We start from the raw sequence: 16,030 nt of genomic DNA, 5'->3' as shown, positions 1-16,030 counted from the left end.
CTCAGTGATGTCAAAAACAAGTTTGGTTACTGATAGAGGTTGAATTTCTGTGGCTGATAAGGTGGTGCTGATGTAATTAGTGTACCAACTCCCTGCCCTATCAGTTGCAAACACCTGAGGCAAACGTTTGAGTATAGCATCGCCCCAGTCAGTTCACACTGCGTTTGGGGACCCATGTAAAAAGGTGTAGAATAAATTATGAGATCCTAACTCTATAATGTAGCTGCTGCACCTGATGCAAATAAATAACACATGGGTGAGCTGCAAATTTCCCCCCCAACCTGCTTGCTTAAGTATAGATGAGCTATTTGGCTTGAAAGACCAAAGCAGTCTTCAATCAGCTGCAAAGAAAAAGACCCATAACTGTGTTGGCAACTGGACATTATTTGTGTTAGTGGCCAGACTGTTCAAAACCTTTGCAAAGATACAGTAGGAAGTCAATTTTTAATTTTATTACCAGAATATGTTATGATTTCTGCCATTATGTATACGTTTATTTTCTCTTTATTTATTGGAGCAACTTCCACGTGGAGATGTTTTATAAGGATTTTACAACAACAAATGTCACTAACTCTCCAGGTCAATATATTTGCAGGTGTAGTTTGTCGGATGTTTGGGTGGAAGGGTAACTTGGCAAAAAAGGGAGAGCATCTGAGTGAGAGTAAATTAATCATTTAACTTGCTGTAGCAAAAGGTTTCCACATAGCAGCTGAAAATTGATCTAATCTAAAGCCCAGTGAAATGTACAAACCAGGTTTAGAAGTCTGTTCCCCGAGGAGGTGGTACATTTGAAGGGCGTGGGAGTGAGAATTCTGAGAATTTAGATATAATGAATGGTAATGATTGCATTCACAGTGCATACTGCATCACTTCAGTGTGTATCTATGGAAACTGCAGACACACAATGGCAATGTTTGTTTTTAAGTAATACAGAAATCAGAAACATTTAAGCTAATGAAGGGGGTGGAATTTTGGGAAAGGGTAAATTCACAAGCAAGAAGAAAAATGTTGAAATTGTGGAGCAGAATATCAATTGAGGCTAAAATAAGCAGTTTGGGTCAGGAAGGGGCTCAACTATACTAATGGGGAATTAGCCACACGGGTGACATCAGGGAGAAAATAGAAAAAAGTTGAAGCTAAAGGGTGTTTTTGAAAATTAATTCACAGGATGTGGGCTTGGCTGTCAAGGCCAGAATTCATTGTCCATCCATAATTGTCCCGAGAAGGTCGTGGTGAGCTGCCTTCTTGAACCGCTGCAGTCCATGAGGTGGTGTAGGAGCACCCATAGTGCTATTGTAATAAATGTAGGATTTTCAGATACATTGTATAATATGTATTTGGTGTAGTAAGGGTTAAAAGTCTGGGTTAGTGTGTGTATGACTGCCGCAGTGGTGCTTTTAAAAATCCTGGTTTGCAAGGCAGCTAGGCTTTTTGGGAGCCAGAGGTGCAATTAAAGCATCGTAAAAGCTTGGGCTAATGGATATTTGTTTATATTAAGAGGGCTCCCTGTGGAGTATATAAATAGAGACATTGGGCGTGATTTAGCAGGCATGAAAAAAAGTGCGCTTTCAGGCGCGATTAGTTTCTTAGCAGCTGCAGCGCACGATTCACCCCGCTATGCACCGGTACTTTGCTGATTTTTTGGGCCTCGGGGAGTTTGTCCACACCGAGGCCACAATTTAGGACCGGCTCCTCGCATCATTTTGACCGGCTGCCACAATCTCTGCACCCCGCACCCCCCCCCCCCTGAATTCTGGACCCTGTATCCCTATTTTGTGTGAAATCACTCCTGGAGTGAGGTATCCTTTCCTCACAGTCTTACAAAATTAAAATAGAATATTGGAGTTTCTGTTTAGTATCCTATCCACTGTTGGGTCTGGTCCAGGATTGTAATACTATTAGTGAGGGAGTTCGAGGATTTTGACCCAGTGATCGTGAAGGAACAGCAATATGAATGAAATGAAATGAAAATCGCTTATTATCACAAGTAGGCTTCAAATTAAGTTACTGTGAAAAGCCCCAAGTCGCCACATTCCGGCGCCTGTTCGGGGAAGCTGGCATGTGAATTGAACCGTGCTGCTGACCTGCCTTGGTCTGCTTTAAAAGCCAGCTCTTTAGTCCTGTGCTAAACCAGCCCCAGTATATTTGAATGCATAAAGCATTTACTGCTGCTTCACCGCACCAGGATCCCAGGTTTGATTCCCGGCTTGGGTCACTGTCTGTGCGGAATCTGCACATTCTCCCTGTGTCTGCGTGGGTTTCCTCAGGGTGCTCCGGTTTCCACGCACAAATTCTGTCACTCCTGTACCAAGAGTGCTGTTAGGTAATTTGGGCATTCTGAATTCGCCCACTGTGTACTCGAACAGGCATTAGAGTGTGGCAACTAGGGGCTTTTCAGAGTAACTTCATTGCAGTGTTAACTTGCGACAATAATCAAGATTATTATTATTATTATTACAAAAAACGAGATTAGCAAGAGTAAATGAGAGTTGCGTGGAAGCAGGTAAGATTATAATGGAGAATAAGGAAATGGTGGAGATACTAACCAAGTACTTTCTATCTGTCTTCACAGCAGAAGGCACAAATATTATTCCGAGAGTAGTGAGAAACTAAAGTACAGGCTGGATAGGCCTTTTAAGAACAGAAGGCTGACTGCACCCCATTCTGTTAGCTTTATCTGCTCCCTGCTACGCACTGGGCAACCAGCAGCACAGCGACATTTAGCCTGACACTACAGTCCGACATGGGCAAGTTGAAGTCATGATCCCTGCACCCAAACAGCACAGACTAACCTGTAGCCCAAAGTGTTTTTGTCTAATCAGTGGCATGATGCTTCTTCAATTCTGTCATGATGCATAATAGTCTAAAAATCCACTTACTTGCGTATAATGGTTGCAGCTCATCGCTCCTGCCTGAGCCAGGCATCCATGAGAGGGAAACTAATCTATTCTGTTTTAATACAAATATCTTATGGGATTAGCTGAAATAGATATTTGATTGCAGTTTATTTAAATTTGCTTTGTCCCAGTCATTTATTTAGATAGCATTCCTCAGCCTTCAGACAGAGGAAGTTAGGACAGAGATCTTTTGTGGATGATGGGGAAGATGAAATACTGGCAACATTATGCAGGTTGTAGTTGAGCACAGCAGTCACTGCTATTTTTTTTCTACTTACTTGAAAAGATAGACGTAATTACTGTCAAATATAATGCAAGTTAAAGGCAAAGCCACAGTTAAGTGTTATTCTGCAACCTTCTAAGCTCAAGGAGAATTATATGGGAGCGCATGAATAAAGCCAGCAAGCTAAAGAGTCACCATAAAATCCCATCAAGTGCATACTACAAATTGTCTAGGTATTGGTTGAGGTTCCAGGAAGTAAAAGCTCACTTATAATCTGATACAGTAATAAAGAAATCTACAGTTTGAAAAGTTTGTTTAAAAATCCATATAAAATAACTTAGCTATGATAACAGTGGTGTTGGAATACATTACGTTCTCTAGCTCATGTCAAGGTTCAGATGTCATTCGTTAATGTCAAACTTGTAGCAAAGCTCCATTCCAGTTACTATTTATGTGCAACCTTGTTCAGCTGAATTAGTGGAATCAGATCCACATTTCTATGTCAGCGGTTTTTCAGAAAATATTATAAGGAAAGCGTTTCGGGGCTTCAGTGCTAAAAGGTACCAGAGGTATCAAAAGATTTATGTGTGCATGGCTTGCTGAATATCCCGTATTATTGGTTAATTTTTTTAATGTGCTGGTAACCACCTCTTATTTTTTACTAGGATGGCACTGTGTTTGATGGCAGGCCGATTGAGTCACTGTCTTTAATAGACGCTGTGATGCCTGATGTTGTACAGACCCGACAGCAAGCATTCAGAGATAAACTAGTACAACAGCAGCAAGCAGCTGCATCGTCAGCTCCACAGCAACCAACGCCAAAGAATGGAGAAGCCACTATTAATGGGGAGGAAAATGGACCACACACCATTACAAGTAAGGATTGAACAAAATCGTTTTTCTTTAACCTAAAAGCAGTGTGTCTAGTATTAACGCTGAGACATTGGTTCACTAATGTTCTTCGGGGAAAGAAAGCTGCCATCCTTATTTGCTCTGGCCTACATGTGACTCCAGATCCACACCAATCCAGTTGACTCATAACTGAAATGGCCTAACAACGAGGGATGGGCAACAACAGCGACATCCACATCCCATGAAATGATGAATTTTTAAAAAATCAATATTTCTCTATACAATAGCTAGGAATCATATTTCAACAAACTCAAAATCAGAACAGTAAATTTCAAAAACCAAAAATAGATCAATTATGTCAAAGTGGAGTTGTATAATTGGTTCTCAGATCTTGGTTTTAAACATTATTTTTATTTTGGATAAAAACACAAATTCTGATGCATTTGTCGACGCCTAAATCTTTAATAGTGAGGATAATTGTGACAATATTTCAGAAATCATTAAAATCTCACCTTGCTGTTCTCCCTGGTCAGCAGTCAGTTCATTCTAAATGAGTAATCACCTTGGCGTCTGTATGTTTGTACATCTGTACAACCTACATAAGTACATAGTGGCCAGAATTTTACATGTAAAGTTCGGGATTGCAACCAACACGGAAGAGTATAAAACCAGGCGAGAGTTCATCGGGGCGTGGTCTGACGTCATCGCGCCCTCGTGCAATATTTTGGTCGGTGGGTGCTCGCGTGAGTCAGAAGTGTGCCCACCGACAATCATGACGCCAATTTAAATTAATTAAACACCAATTGGCTTGGGATTTTACGTGGCTCGTTTGCTTTTACCTTTAGCATGTAGGCAGATTGGCCAGGCGGCTCTTAACATTTTAGCTGCAACCTCGATACTGCAAGGGATGAAATTCAGGGCTAAAAAAAATTAACAAATGCGCCTGGGGACTGAGGCCTGTGTCTGACTGTGCTACTCAGACACTCGTGGCGCAGTTTTATTCCTTTACGGGTCAACAGCTCACTCAGACAGCCCCGCAGCAGCTATCTCCCTGAGGGAGCACATTGGAAGCGTCAGCCCACACATTGCCTTTCCTGGACATCTGCCCTCCCCCAGCAGCGCTCAACCGTTAATTGGCCATCCAGCGTAATAGCGCGTTAACAACGCAATCTCGGACGGGAGCGAGTTTCGCATCCGTTCACTGCGGCAGCGATTTCGGGAGCGCCTCAAACCTAAAATTCAGGCCAGTGTATTCAAATGGTCAGCAGAATATTTCACCATGTGCAATTTAATCACACGTATCAACACAGGAGACCCGAATTCAAATTTTGTTTGGTACACATCTTGAGGTAAAAATGCCAAGTTCAGAAATATCACTAAATTCCTTACATTAAACATGAGGAAAAGCTTAGCTGCCAGTGATTAGAATCTGGGGCGAAATTCTCCCCCAACGGCGGGATGCCCGCCGACTGGCGCCAAAGCCGGCGCCAATCAGACGGCCATCGCGCCGGCCCAAATGTGCGGAAGGCTCCGCATCTTTGGCGGCCTAGCCCCAACATTGAGGGGCTAGGCCGACGCCGGAGGGATTTCCGCCCCGCCAGCTGGCGGAAATGGCGTTAGTTTCCCCGCCAGCTGGCGCGGAAATGCGGCGCATGCGCGGGAGCGTCCGCGGCCGCTGTCAATTTCCCAGCGCATGCGCGGGAGCGTCAGCGGCCGCTGTCAGTTTCCCGCGCATGCGCAGTGGGGAGAGCTCTTCCGCCTCCGCCATGGTGGAGGCCGTGGCGGAGGCGGAAGGGAAAGAGTGCCCTCACGGCACAGGCCCGCCCACGGATCGGTGGGCCCCGATCGCGGGCCAGGCCACCGTGGGGGCACCCCCCGGGGCCAGATCGCCCCGCGCCCCCCCCCCCCCCCAGGACCCCGGAGCCCGCACATGCCGCCTGGTCCCGCCGGTAAATACCAGGTTTGATTTACGTCGGCGGGACAGGCAATTCCTGGGCGGGACTTCGGCCCATACGGGCCGGAGAATCCAGCGGGGGGTCCCGCCAACCGGCGCGGCCGGATTCCCGCCCCCGCCCAATCTCCGGGAGCGGAGACTTCGGCGGGGGCGGGGGCGGGATTCACGGCGGCCAACGGCCATTCTCCGACCCGGCGGGGGGTCGGAGAATGACGCCCCTGGAGTGCATTACTTGAGAGTGTGGTGGAAGTAGATTCAATTGGGGCTTTCAAAAGGGAACTGCAAGGTTATGGATAAAGGGTGGGGGAGGGGAGCAGCTGAGTTGCTCTTGCGTCGAGTTGACATAGACATACTGGGACAAAATGGCATCCATCTGTGCTTATAGTAACTCTATGGGCATGAACTACCGTCTGCGTCCCGCCGGAATTGGGGCGTAACGCAGCCCGTAGATCCCAGGAGAGACCTTCCCTGAGATTGCCAATGGCTGTTATGCCTTATGAGATCTAACCCACAATGGGCGGGACCCAATTTCACACAGCTAAGGGAGTTTAAGAACCCGCTTAGCCATGCTGATGCTGGATTGAGCATCCACCCAGCATCAATTGGCCTCAACGAGGATACCCCAGCGGGGCGCTGTTCAGTACTGATCCCCACAAGTGAGGACCGTGAAAAACAGCACTTGAGAGGTCTACCAGGTGATTAGACGCCCCGGGTGGCCTGGCTCCAGGCACCGTACCTGGCCACCTGGGTACCGTGGCACGGCCACCCATGTGAGGTGAGGTGCGGGGAGGGGACCGAGGACCCCCTATAGGTGAGTTGGGGCAATGGGTGTCTGGGGGTTGCCGCAAAGGGGCGGGAGATCGGGGTGGCATTTAAAAATGGTACCCTGATATCTTCGGAGCTCCTCAATGCAGGAAATGACGCTAAGTGCAACCTCAAGGGGGCATTCCCTCCAAGCCATCAAAGGAAAACCGAATGCCGTTAGATTGTGGCGTCATTCCCGGTGTTGACCTGCTCAACCCGCCCAGAATAGACTCTATTTTTTTTAGTTAGATCGCGCCCTATGATTCTACTGCAAATAATACCATTCTAGTAATGTAGAGATTGATTGGGGGGTGGGGGGGTCTTTTTCTCACCAGTTATCTCCTCTGCTCTCAAGTGTTGATGCTTTTCTGAGGTACAGCTTTATGGGGCCAAATACCTTTTAGTACCCTACCTGTTCATTAGTGTGAGGCTCAACAGTGTCATTTGACAGATTGTTCAACCAAGAGGGCATCAAAGCCATAGTGCAAGTCACTTTCCCAAAATGATGCGCATCATCACTGGATAGGAGCCATCCAAAGTGACCTTCCCTTTTCCTAAAGTATTGATGCTGAGGCTAACTCTGGCACCTGTACTGTTGTTTTGGTTGAGGTCAGCTAGTTCATCACAAGACCAGAAATTGGATATGTAATCCATTTGATGGTTTATCCAGGGAAGCCGGTTTTGAAAATTTAAAACTACATCTTAAATAAAAGAATGAAAACTCTTGTTCACGTAACAATACTGTTCTAGTGACTATCATTGCCAACTACATTGTGACTGGGTCTTGTTTTATCAAACAAAGTGATTTTAGATTTTTTTTTCTGAATGACTGAAATTGTAAATAACATAACTCTTTGCAGATAATCACTCTGACGCCATGGACATAGATAGAGATGTTGACATTCTTTCAAACAAATCCACAGTCTTAAGGGGTCACGAATCTGAAGTATTCATTTGTGCCTGGAATCCAGTCAGTGACCTTTTGGCATCGGGGTAGGTATCAAATTGGAACAAGTTAAGTAACAAACGTTGAATAGTAATACTGTTGTCCTGATATTTATTGTAAGATTATGTTACTCTTTCACCCTTACCAACTAGCATTAGAATCACGATGTGCAGATTGGCTGTGTACAAAAGCGGCGGCAGAGTTTAGACCTCTGACCCCATTAATGGATATTCGTGACATTGAGGGCTATGATACAGCAAATCCCTTTTATTGAAAGCACAACCAATGCTGTCAATGGAGGAAAAAAGGTTGCTCAGACTTCAAATGATCCATGTATAAATGGTCGATCCAGCAATTTGTTTCCTCTGTAAGAAGTATTTTCTTAACGTGTGGAAGAGTTAAGTAAGGAGTGGATACTCGCACGGCCAACATTCTGTGGCAATCTAGAGGACACCATGATGGAAACAATGTAGTGTAATTCAACCAGGGTTACATTTATGAACTGACTTGTAGAATCATCTAACCAAAATGGTAAAACACACTCGCCCAGTAATTGAACTGTCTGGGTAGAAGGTGCATCTGTGAGTCCAGCATGCCGAACTGCTGAAAGTGCATCATCCGTCATAATGGATTGGGTTCCTCTGTAAGCATCCAGGGAACATGCCAACGGTATTAAAAGCACTTGTTATAAGTTATGGGGCAGCACAGTGGTTAGGACTGCTGCCTCATAGCGCCAGAGACCCAGGTTTGATTCCACTCTTGGATGACTGTCTGTGGAGTTTACACATTCTTCCTATGCCTGCGTGGGTTTCCACCGGTTGCTCCAGTTTCCACCAAGAGTCCAAAGATTTGCAGGTTGGCTATGCTAAATTTCCCCTAGGTGAGGTTACGTGGATAGGGTGGGGAATTGGACCTAGGCTTCAGGGTGGTGCAGACTCGATGGACCAAATGGCCTCTTCTGCACTGTAGGGATTCTATGAATAATATGTAACGAAGAATTGTGAAATTTCTCTGCTGAGGACCTAACTTGCCACGCAGAAAACCTACCTAGTAAATCATGGTGCTAATAGGCTGTAAGGTCCCTGCAAGAGCACTATTTAAAAGATTCAGTCATCCCATACAGAGGTAACTGCTTGTTTGTTTACATTAATTTCCAAACCGCGATTCTACGAGGTGCGGAGAATCAGCGCCATTTGCACGGACGCGTTTGACGCGGCGCTGGCCGCTGGAATCGGCGGGGCCGCCGATGCTCCGGTCCGAATGGGCCGAGCAGCCGCGCGGAAAAAGCAGAGTCCCGCCAGCGCCGTTCACCCCTGGCTGTTGCCGGCGGCAACTCTGCGTGAAGGGTCGGGGGCGGCCTGTGTGGTGGAGAAAAGCGCTCCTTCACCAGGGGGGGGGCCTCCGATGGGGTCTGGCCCACGATCGGGGCCCACCAATCGGCGGGCCAGCCTCTCCCCCCCCCCCCCCCCCGGGCCCACTTTGTTGCGCAGCCGGCCCCTGAACCCCCATGCCATGTTGCGTCGGGGCCGGCGCGCTGAAAAAGTCCCCCGTGCATACGCGAGTTGGCGCGGCCCAACTTCGCATGCGCGGGTTGGCGCAGTGCCCATTTGGCACCGGGAAGGGAGGCTGGAGCGTCGTGAACCGCTCCAGCACCGTGCTGGCCCCCTATGGGGGCCAGAATCGGTCGTCCCCGCACCCCTTTCGCGCCGTTGTGAAACACAACGGCGTTCACGATGGCGCGGGCACTTAGTCCCGCGATCGGAGAATTGCCCCACATGATGTGAAGAAACCCTGCGGAATATCTCAGACAGCATTGTACTCATCATGGTCGGAACTCTTTCTCCCAGCTACAATGCCCTCGCCGCTGTCTTCCAGAGTGGAAAGGGTGACAGCTTTCTGTGGTCCATACCACCTTCTGCATACTAGAACAAAGAACAATACAGCACAGGAACAGGCCCAACGGCCCTTCACGCTGTACCGGTTATTTCCTATATCTACTGTATGCAACCTTCTGCTGTGAGGATGTGGAGGAAATTACTTACTTTTAGGTTGTTTTGAGGTTGTGCTTGCAGAAGATTAAGGTATGCAGAAGTGAGGGTTGCAATCATTGTGACTAAGAGGGCCAGAATGTGTAGGTAGGGAGAAGAAGGAGGCACAGTGAGGTGTGGCACAGTGCTAGTAGGGAAATGAGGAAAGAGCGTATTGTGAGTAACATGGCTGCAGATATGAGGAGGGAGTAACTGAAATGAGAGTTAAGATTCATGCCAACCCTGATGAGGCTGTGGAATTTTGTGGGCGTTATAGCCGTGATCTAAGAGCTAAGCTCCTGGATTTGACCAACTCAGTGACCTGTTGCCACTGCTGGCAGAGATGTTGCCTGGAGATTTTTTTAAAATCATTTATGGGATGTGGGCTGCGCTGGCGAGGCCGGCATTCATTGTCCATCCTTCGTTGCACTTGAGAGGGCGCTGGTGAGCTGCCTTCTTGAACTTATACAGTCCCTGAGGTGTAGGTCTACTCACCGGGAGGGAGTTGCAGGATTCTGACCCAAAGGAGGTGAAAGAATGGCGATATATTTCCAAATCCGGATGGTGAGTGGTTTGGAGGGGAATCTTCAGGTGCCGGTGAATCCATGGGTCTGCTGCCCTTGTCCTCCTAGATGGTTATGGTCGTGGGTTTGGAAGGTGCTGCCCATGGAGCCTTAATGAGTTCCTGTAGTGCATCTTGTAGATGGTACACACAGCTGCCACTATTCATCGGTTGTTGAGGGATTGAATGTTTGTGGAAGGGAGAGCAATCAAGCAGGCTGTTTTGTTCTGGACGGTGTTGAGCTTCGTGTTTGTTGTTGGAGCTGCACTCAGGCAAGTGGAGAGCATTCCATTACACTCCTGACTTGTGCCTTGTGGATGGTGAACAGGCTTTGTGGAGTAAGGAGGTGAGTTACTCCCCCCAGAATTCCAAGCCTTTGATCTGCTCTTGTAGCCACAGTATTTATATGGCTAGTCCAGTTCAGTTTCTGATCAATAGTAACCCCAGGATGTTGATAATGAAGGAATCAGTGATGGTAATGCCATTGAATGTCAAGGGACGATGGTTAGTTTCTCTCTTGTCAGAGATGGTCATTGGCTGGCACTTGTGTGGTGTGAATGTTACCTGCCACTTGTCAGCCCTTGCCTGGATATTGTCCAGGCCTTGCTGCCTTTGGATATGGACTGCTCCAGCACCTGAGGAATCCCGAATGATGCTGAACATTGTGCAGTCATCGGCAAACCACTTCTAACCTTATGATGGAAGGGAGGTCATTGGTGAAGCAGCTGAAGATGGTTGGGCCTGGGACACTATACTGAGGAACTCCTGAAGTGATGTCCTGGAGCTGAGATGATTGGCCACCGAACTACCACATCCACTTCCATTGACTCCAGTTTTGCTGGAGTTTCTGTTCAAGTTGCATCAACGAAGGCTGATTTCTATGTTCCCCAAACAGGTGTGCATTCAACAACCAGTACTGGTTGCACAACTCATTATATAATAGCTTCCTGAACAAATTTCAAGTTGTTCCAATGCATATGTGAATAGATGCAGGTGGTGAATAACTCTTCCCCGCATGCCCTATTTAAAAAGGAGTGAATTTCTAGGGCACTAAAGTGATGGAAATGTTATTCATCACTATTACCTGTACATGCTCAAAATTGTTTTTGTGTTGCCATAATGGAAAGATCACCTGAAGGTGAAATGCTGAGCTTGAGCACAACAGACTCATTTTTATGGGACACGCTGAGGCTAATAGTTTTTGCAACCGTGCACATTAATTTATATTGTTCATTGTAGCAGGAAGAAAACACTTAAAAGTGATTGAAATTTAATGTTAAATTAATGATTTCAGTGAATGGCAACCAATTAAGCATTTTCCACAAAGAAATTATAAACACAGCGTTTTCATTTTAATGCATCTTAATATTTTTTAAATGGTAAAATTTTAAAGTGGAAAACAAAGTCATTAAATGTTTTGTCAAGTCATTTTGATAGCATTGGTATATGCAACTAAGAATCTCAGCAATGCTAATATGTTTTCAATCTAAATTATTGAAATTATTTATTTATAGATAGAATTTACAGTGCAGAAGGAGGCCATTCGGCCCATCGAGTCTGCACCGGCACTTGGAAAGAGCACCCTACCCAAGGTCAACACCGCCACCCGATCCCCATAACCCAGTAACCCCACCCAACACTAAGGGCAATTTTGGAGACTAAGGGCAATTTATCATGGCCAATCCACCTAACCTGCACATCTTTGGACTGTGGGAGGAAACCGGAGCACCCGGAGGAAACCCACGCACACACGGGGTGGATGTGCAGACTCCACACAGACAGTGACCCAAGCCGGAATCGAACCTGGGACCCTGGAGCTGTGAAGCAATTGTGCTATCCACAAGGCTACCGTGCTCCGGTACCGGAGATTGGGCGGGGGCGGGAATCGGGCCGCGCCCGTTGGCGGGACCCCCCGCTCAATTCTTCGGCCCGGATGGGCCGAAGTCCCGCCCAGAAATTGCCTGTCCCGCCGGCGTAAATTAAACCTGGTATTTACCGGCGGGACCAGGCGGCGTGGGCGGGCTCCGGGGTCCTGGGGGGGGCGCGGAGCAATCTGACCCCGGGGGGTGCTCCCACGGTGGCCTGGCCCGCGATCGGGACCCACCGATCCGCGGGCGGGCCTGTGCCGTGGGGGCACTCTTTCCCTTCCGCCTCCGCCACGGCCTCCACCATGGCGGAGGCGGAAGTGACTCTCCCCACTGCGCATGCGCGGGAAACTGTCAGCGGCCGCTGACGCTCCCGCGCATGCGCCGCATTTCCGCGCCAGCTGGCGGGGCAACAAAAGCCATTTCCGCCAGCTGGCGGGGCGGAAATCCCTCCGGCGTCGGCCTAGCCCCTCAATGTTGGGGCTCGGCCCCCAAAGATGCGGAGCATTCCGCACCTTTGGGGCGGCGCGATGCCCGTCTGATTGGCGCCGATTTGGGCGCCAGTCGGCGGACATCGCGCCGTTGGGGGAGAATTTCGCCCAAGATCAGCCATTAATTAGAATTATCAGGGGAAAATGCCAAAAGCTATTTCTGTTTTACTGTAAGCATATAAATAGGAAACCCATTAGAATTCCTGAAGTGCAGAAGGAGGCCATTCGACCCATCGCGTCTGCACTGACCCTCCGAAGGCGCGTTCTACCCAGGCCCACTCCCCTGCCCTCTCCCACAACCCCGCACATTGATCATAGCCAATCCACTTAACCTGCACATCTTTGGACTGTGAGAACACTCAGAGGAAACGCACGCAGACACGGGGAGAATGTGTATATCGATAGAGTTAGGGTTAGGGTTGGTCACCCAAAGCTGGAGTCTATTCTGGGTCCCTGGTGCTGTGAGGCAGCAGTGCTAACCAAAGAACTGTTAAGCAGAGTTATTTAAATAAGGGAGAGGTTTTGATAAAACAAAATAAATGATCATAATGTGGACAATGGTGTAATTTTTCTGACAATGGTGTCTACTGGGGTATCACCACAACAAGATGAGCGAGATTGGGAGCACTGAACCTGTGATCAACCACATGTGGCACCAGCTTGCCACCTTGTGGTGTAACAAGATTTGGCTGTAGAACTTGCCGTTTCCCCATCCCCTCCTCCCCCATCATACACTCAGAGACTTTATAATTTATGTGTGAGTCGTCACTGCTTTAGGAAAGCCAAATCCCCAAATTAGAAACAGCGATTATAAAAAGGGGTGTGGGAGAAATTTTAACAAGTACCTTTTTATGTTTATAGTTCTGGAGACTCGACTGCAAGGATATGGAACCTCAATGAAAACAGCAACAGTGGCCCCACACAATTAGTACTGAGGCATTGTATCAGAGAAGGCGGGCAAGACGTTCCTAGCAATAAGGATGTTACATCACTCGACTGGAATGTAAGTTGCTATGGTTGTAAAACCAATTAGTAACCCTTTTGTGATTCCTTCTAATGGAAACCTATTAACCATTAACTCAATCTTTCATTTTCGCAAGTACACACATTAACTTCATTAGGAATCTGATATAATGCTCTCAAATAAGTAGCCTTTGTATGTCAGTGAGTTACAAAATGGTGCGGAGTGTTTATATTTTTCTGGGTTGAAAAAGACCAATTACTGAAAAACACCTTGCTTTGACAAAATTCTTCAAACATCTTTTGAATCCCACAATGTGGAATACATTGTTCATACAGTACCCGATTATTTTTTTTTTCCTAATTAAGGGACAATTTAGTGTGGACAATCCACGTACCTTGCACATCTTTGGGTTAGAATTATAGAATTTAGGGCAGCATGGTGGTGCAGTGGTTAGCACTGCTGCCTCACGGCGCCGAGGTCCCAGGTTCGATCCCGGCTCTGGGTCACTGTCCATGTGGAGTTTGCACATTCTCCCCGTCCTTGCAGGGGTTTCGCCCCCACAACCCAAAGATGTGCAGGTTAGGTGGATTGGCCACACTAAATTGCCCCTTCATTGTAAAAAATTAATTGGGTACTCTAAATTTATTTAAAAAAAAGAATTGTAGAATTTACAGTGCAGGAGGCCGTTCGGCCCATCGGGTTTGCACCGGCCCTTGGACAGAGCACCCTACTTAAGCCCCTCATTATTAGCTATAAATGTGTTTCTGCAAATGAATTTTCAGCTGGACTCATTGGTTTAAATTCATACCCTTAGGATTCGTCATCAATGCACAAATATTAGAGTGATTTCCCAGTCTGAACTGTGAAGTCCAATAACAATTTTTATTGGTGTAGTGCCTTTAATGTGGGAAGACATCCCAAGGTGCAGCGTAAGAGTGTTATCGAACAGAATTTGACACTGAGCCACTTAAGGAAGTAGTACGGCAGGTGTCCAAAAATTAGATGAAGAAAAAGAGTTGAAGAGGCAGAGGAGAGTGTCGAACTAAGTGCCCGGACAGCCAAAGGCTGTCAGTGGCAAAGACATTAAAATTGGGGATGCTCAAAAGGCCAATATTGGAGGAGTGCTGATATCTTGGAATGCTGTAGGAGATTACAGAGATTGGGAGGGGTAAGCAAATGGAGAGAATTTGAAAACAATGAGGAGAATTTTAAATTGAGGTGCGCAAGCGCATTTTGAACCCTCACTTGTGAAATTAACAGTTATGCTTACTCTAATCTCGGCGATGAGTCAGACCAAACTGCTGGCAAGGGTGCCTTAGTGCACCATGTTAATATGGATTACAGTCTTTTAAAAAAATAAATTTAGAGTACCCAATTCATTTTTTTCCAATATAGGGGCAATTTAGCGTGACCAATCCACCTACCCTGCACATCTTTTGGGTTGTGGGGGCGAAACCCACGCAAACACGGGGAGAATGTGTACAGGGACTCCACACGGACAGTGACCCAGAGCCGGGATCGAACCTGGGACCTCGGCGTTGGGAGGCATCAGTGCGATCCACTGCGCCCCCGTGCTGGATTACGGTCTTAAATTAATTTTCCCTGCGAAGGAAGGTGAAATTCATGGCTGGACTTGCATATGACTGTTGTGAGTGCATGTGCTGTAGTCTACATCCACTCTGCACAACTGCAATCGTGATGTAATGGGGCAGCTTTCCAGCATTTGAGACTGCCGTTAATATTTTAATGATATCCTTAGTATAGAATTAGACAATGTGATGTGACCAAAGCTGGCAGGAGCTCTGAATTAAAATCAAAATCAACCTGAATTCTGGCCCGTTTCAAAGGGTGTGGTAGATGGGAGCCATTTGGGAAGCATAATACTTCACGCGCTTAATGTGACAATTTGACATTTTAACATTGGTTTTCCTGAAGTGAACAACTCTACAGAGACTAGAGATTGAGTATTATAATGGCAATGTTGTGGCTGGTCTCCTATTTCATTCGCTACAGAATCTGGTCTTCTATTACACATTATCCAGAACCCGATTTCCTGATCTGCTTCATCCAGCGCTTGGTTTATCCTTCCACTTTATCTAGCATCAGCTCTCCTGTTTCATTTTATACAATATTTGGTTTACCTTTCCACATCATTAACCATCAGATTTCCTGCTCCACTTTAATCAGTGCAAGGTTTCGCACTCCACTTTACCCAGCGCCAGGCCTCTTGCTCCATTTTATTAGAGGATTAATGGTCAAGGCAACATCAGGAAAGACTGAAATCATCCTCTTCAACTCCCAGTGGAATTCCACAATCTGCCCCAGATTCCACATCGTAATAATAATAATCTTTATTAGTGTCACAAGTAGGCTGACATTACACTGCAGTGAAGTTACTGTGAAAATCCCCTTGTCGCCACATTCCGGCGTCTGTTCGGGTACACT

The 16,030-nt window shown here is 46.8% G+C and overlaps 1 protein-coding gene and 1 long non-coding RNA gene across 10 annotated transcripts in view; one reads left to right on the top strand and one right to left on the bottom strand.

Annotated features, from left to right (window-relative positions):
• The window catches only part of LOC140391987 (uncharacterized), an 85,907-nt gene extending 72,336 nt beyond the window's left edge, over positions 1-13,571 (bottom strand). Inside the window, exon 1 of the long non-coding RNA XR_011935221.1 lies at positions 13,467-13,571. This is a non-coding gene — a long non-coding RNA (uncharacterized lncRNA). The remainder of the gene's footprint in view (positions 1-13,466) is intronic.
• LOC140391985 (F-box-like/WD repeat-containing protein TBL1X) overlaps positions 1-16,030 on the top strand; it is a 424,525-nt gene that overhangs the window by 367,270 nt on the left and 41,225 nt on the right. For all 9 annotated transcript variants that reach the window (XM_072477106.1, XM_072477097.1, XM_072477098.1 and 6 more), the window contains 3 exons: positions 3,786-3,996; positions 7,591-7,723; positions 13,483-13,624. In XM_072477106.1, the coding sequence (XP_072333207.1) occupies positions 3,786-3,996; positions 7,591-7,723; positions 13,483-13,624 (486 nt within the window). The remainder of the gene's footprint in view (positions 1-3,785; positions 3,997-7,590; positions 7,724-13,482; positions 13,625-16,030) is intronic.

This window comes from Scyliorhinus torazame, chromosome 15 (assembly GCF_047496885.1).
Source record: "Scyliorhinus torazame isolate Kashiwa2021f chromosome 15, sScyTor2.1, whole genome shotgun sequence".
NCBI lineage: Eukaryota > Metazoa > Chordata > Chondrichthyes > Carcharhiniformes > Scyliorhinidae > Scyliorhinus > Scyliorhinus torazame.
This window is presented reverse-complemented; position numbering and strand designations above follow the sequence as displayed.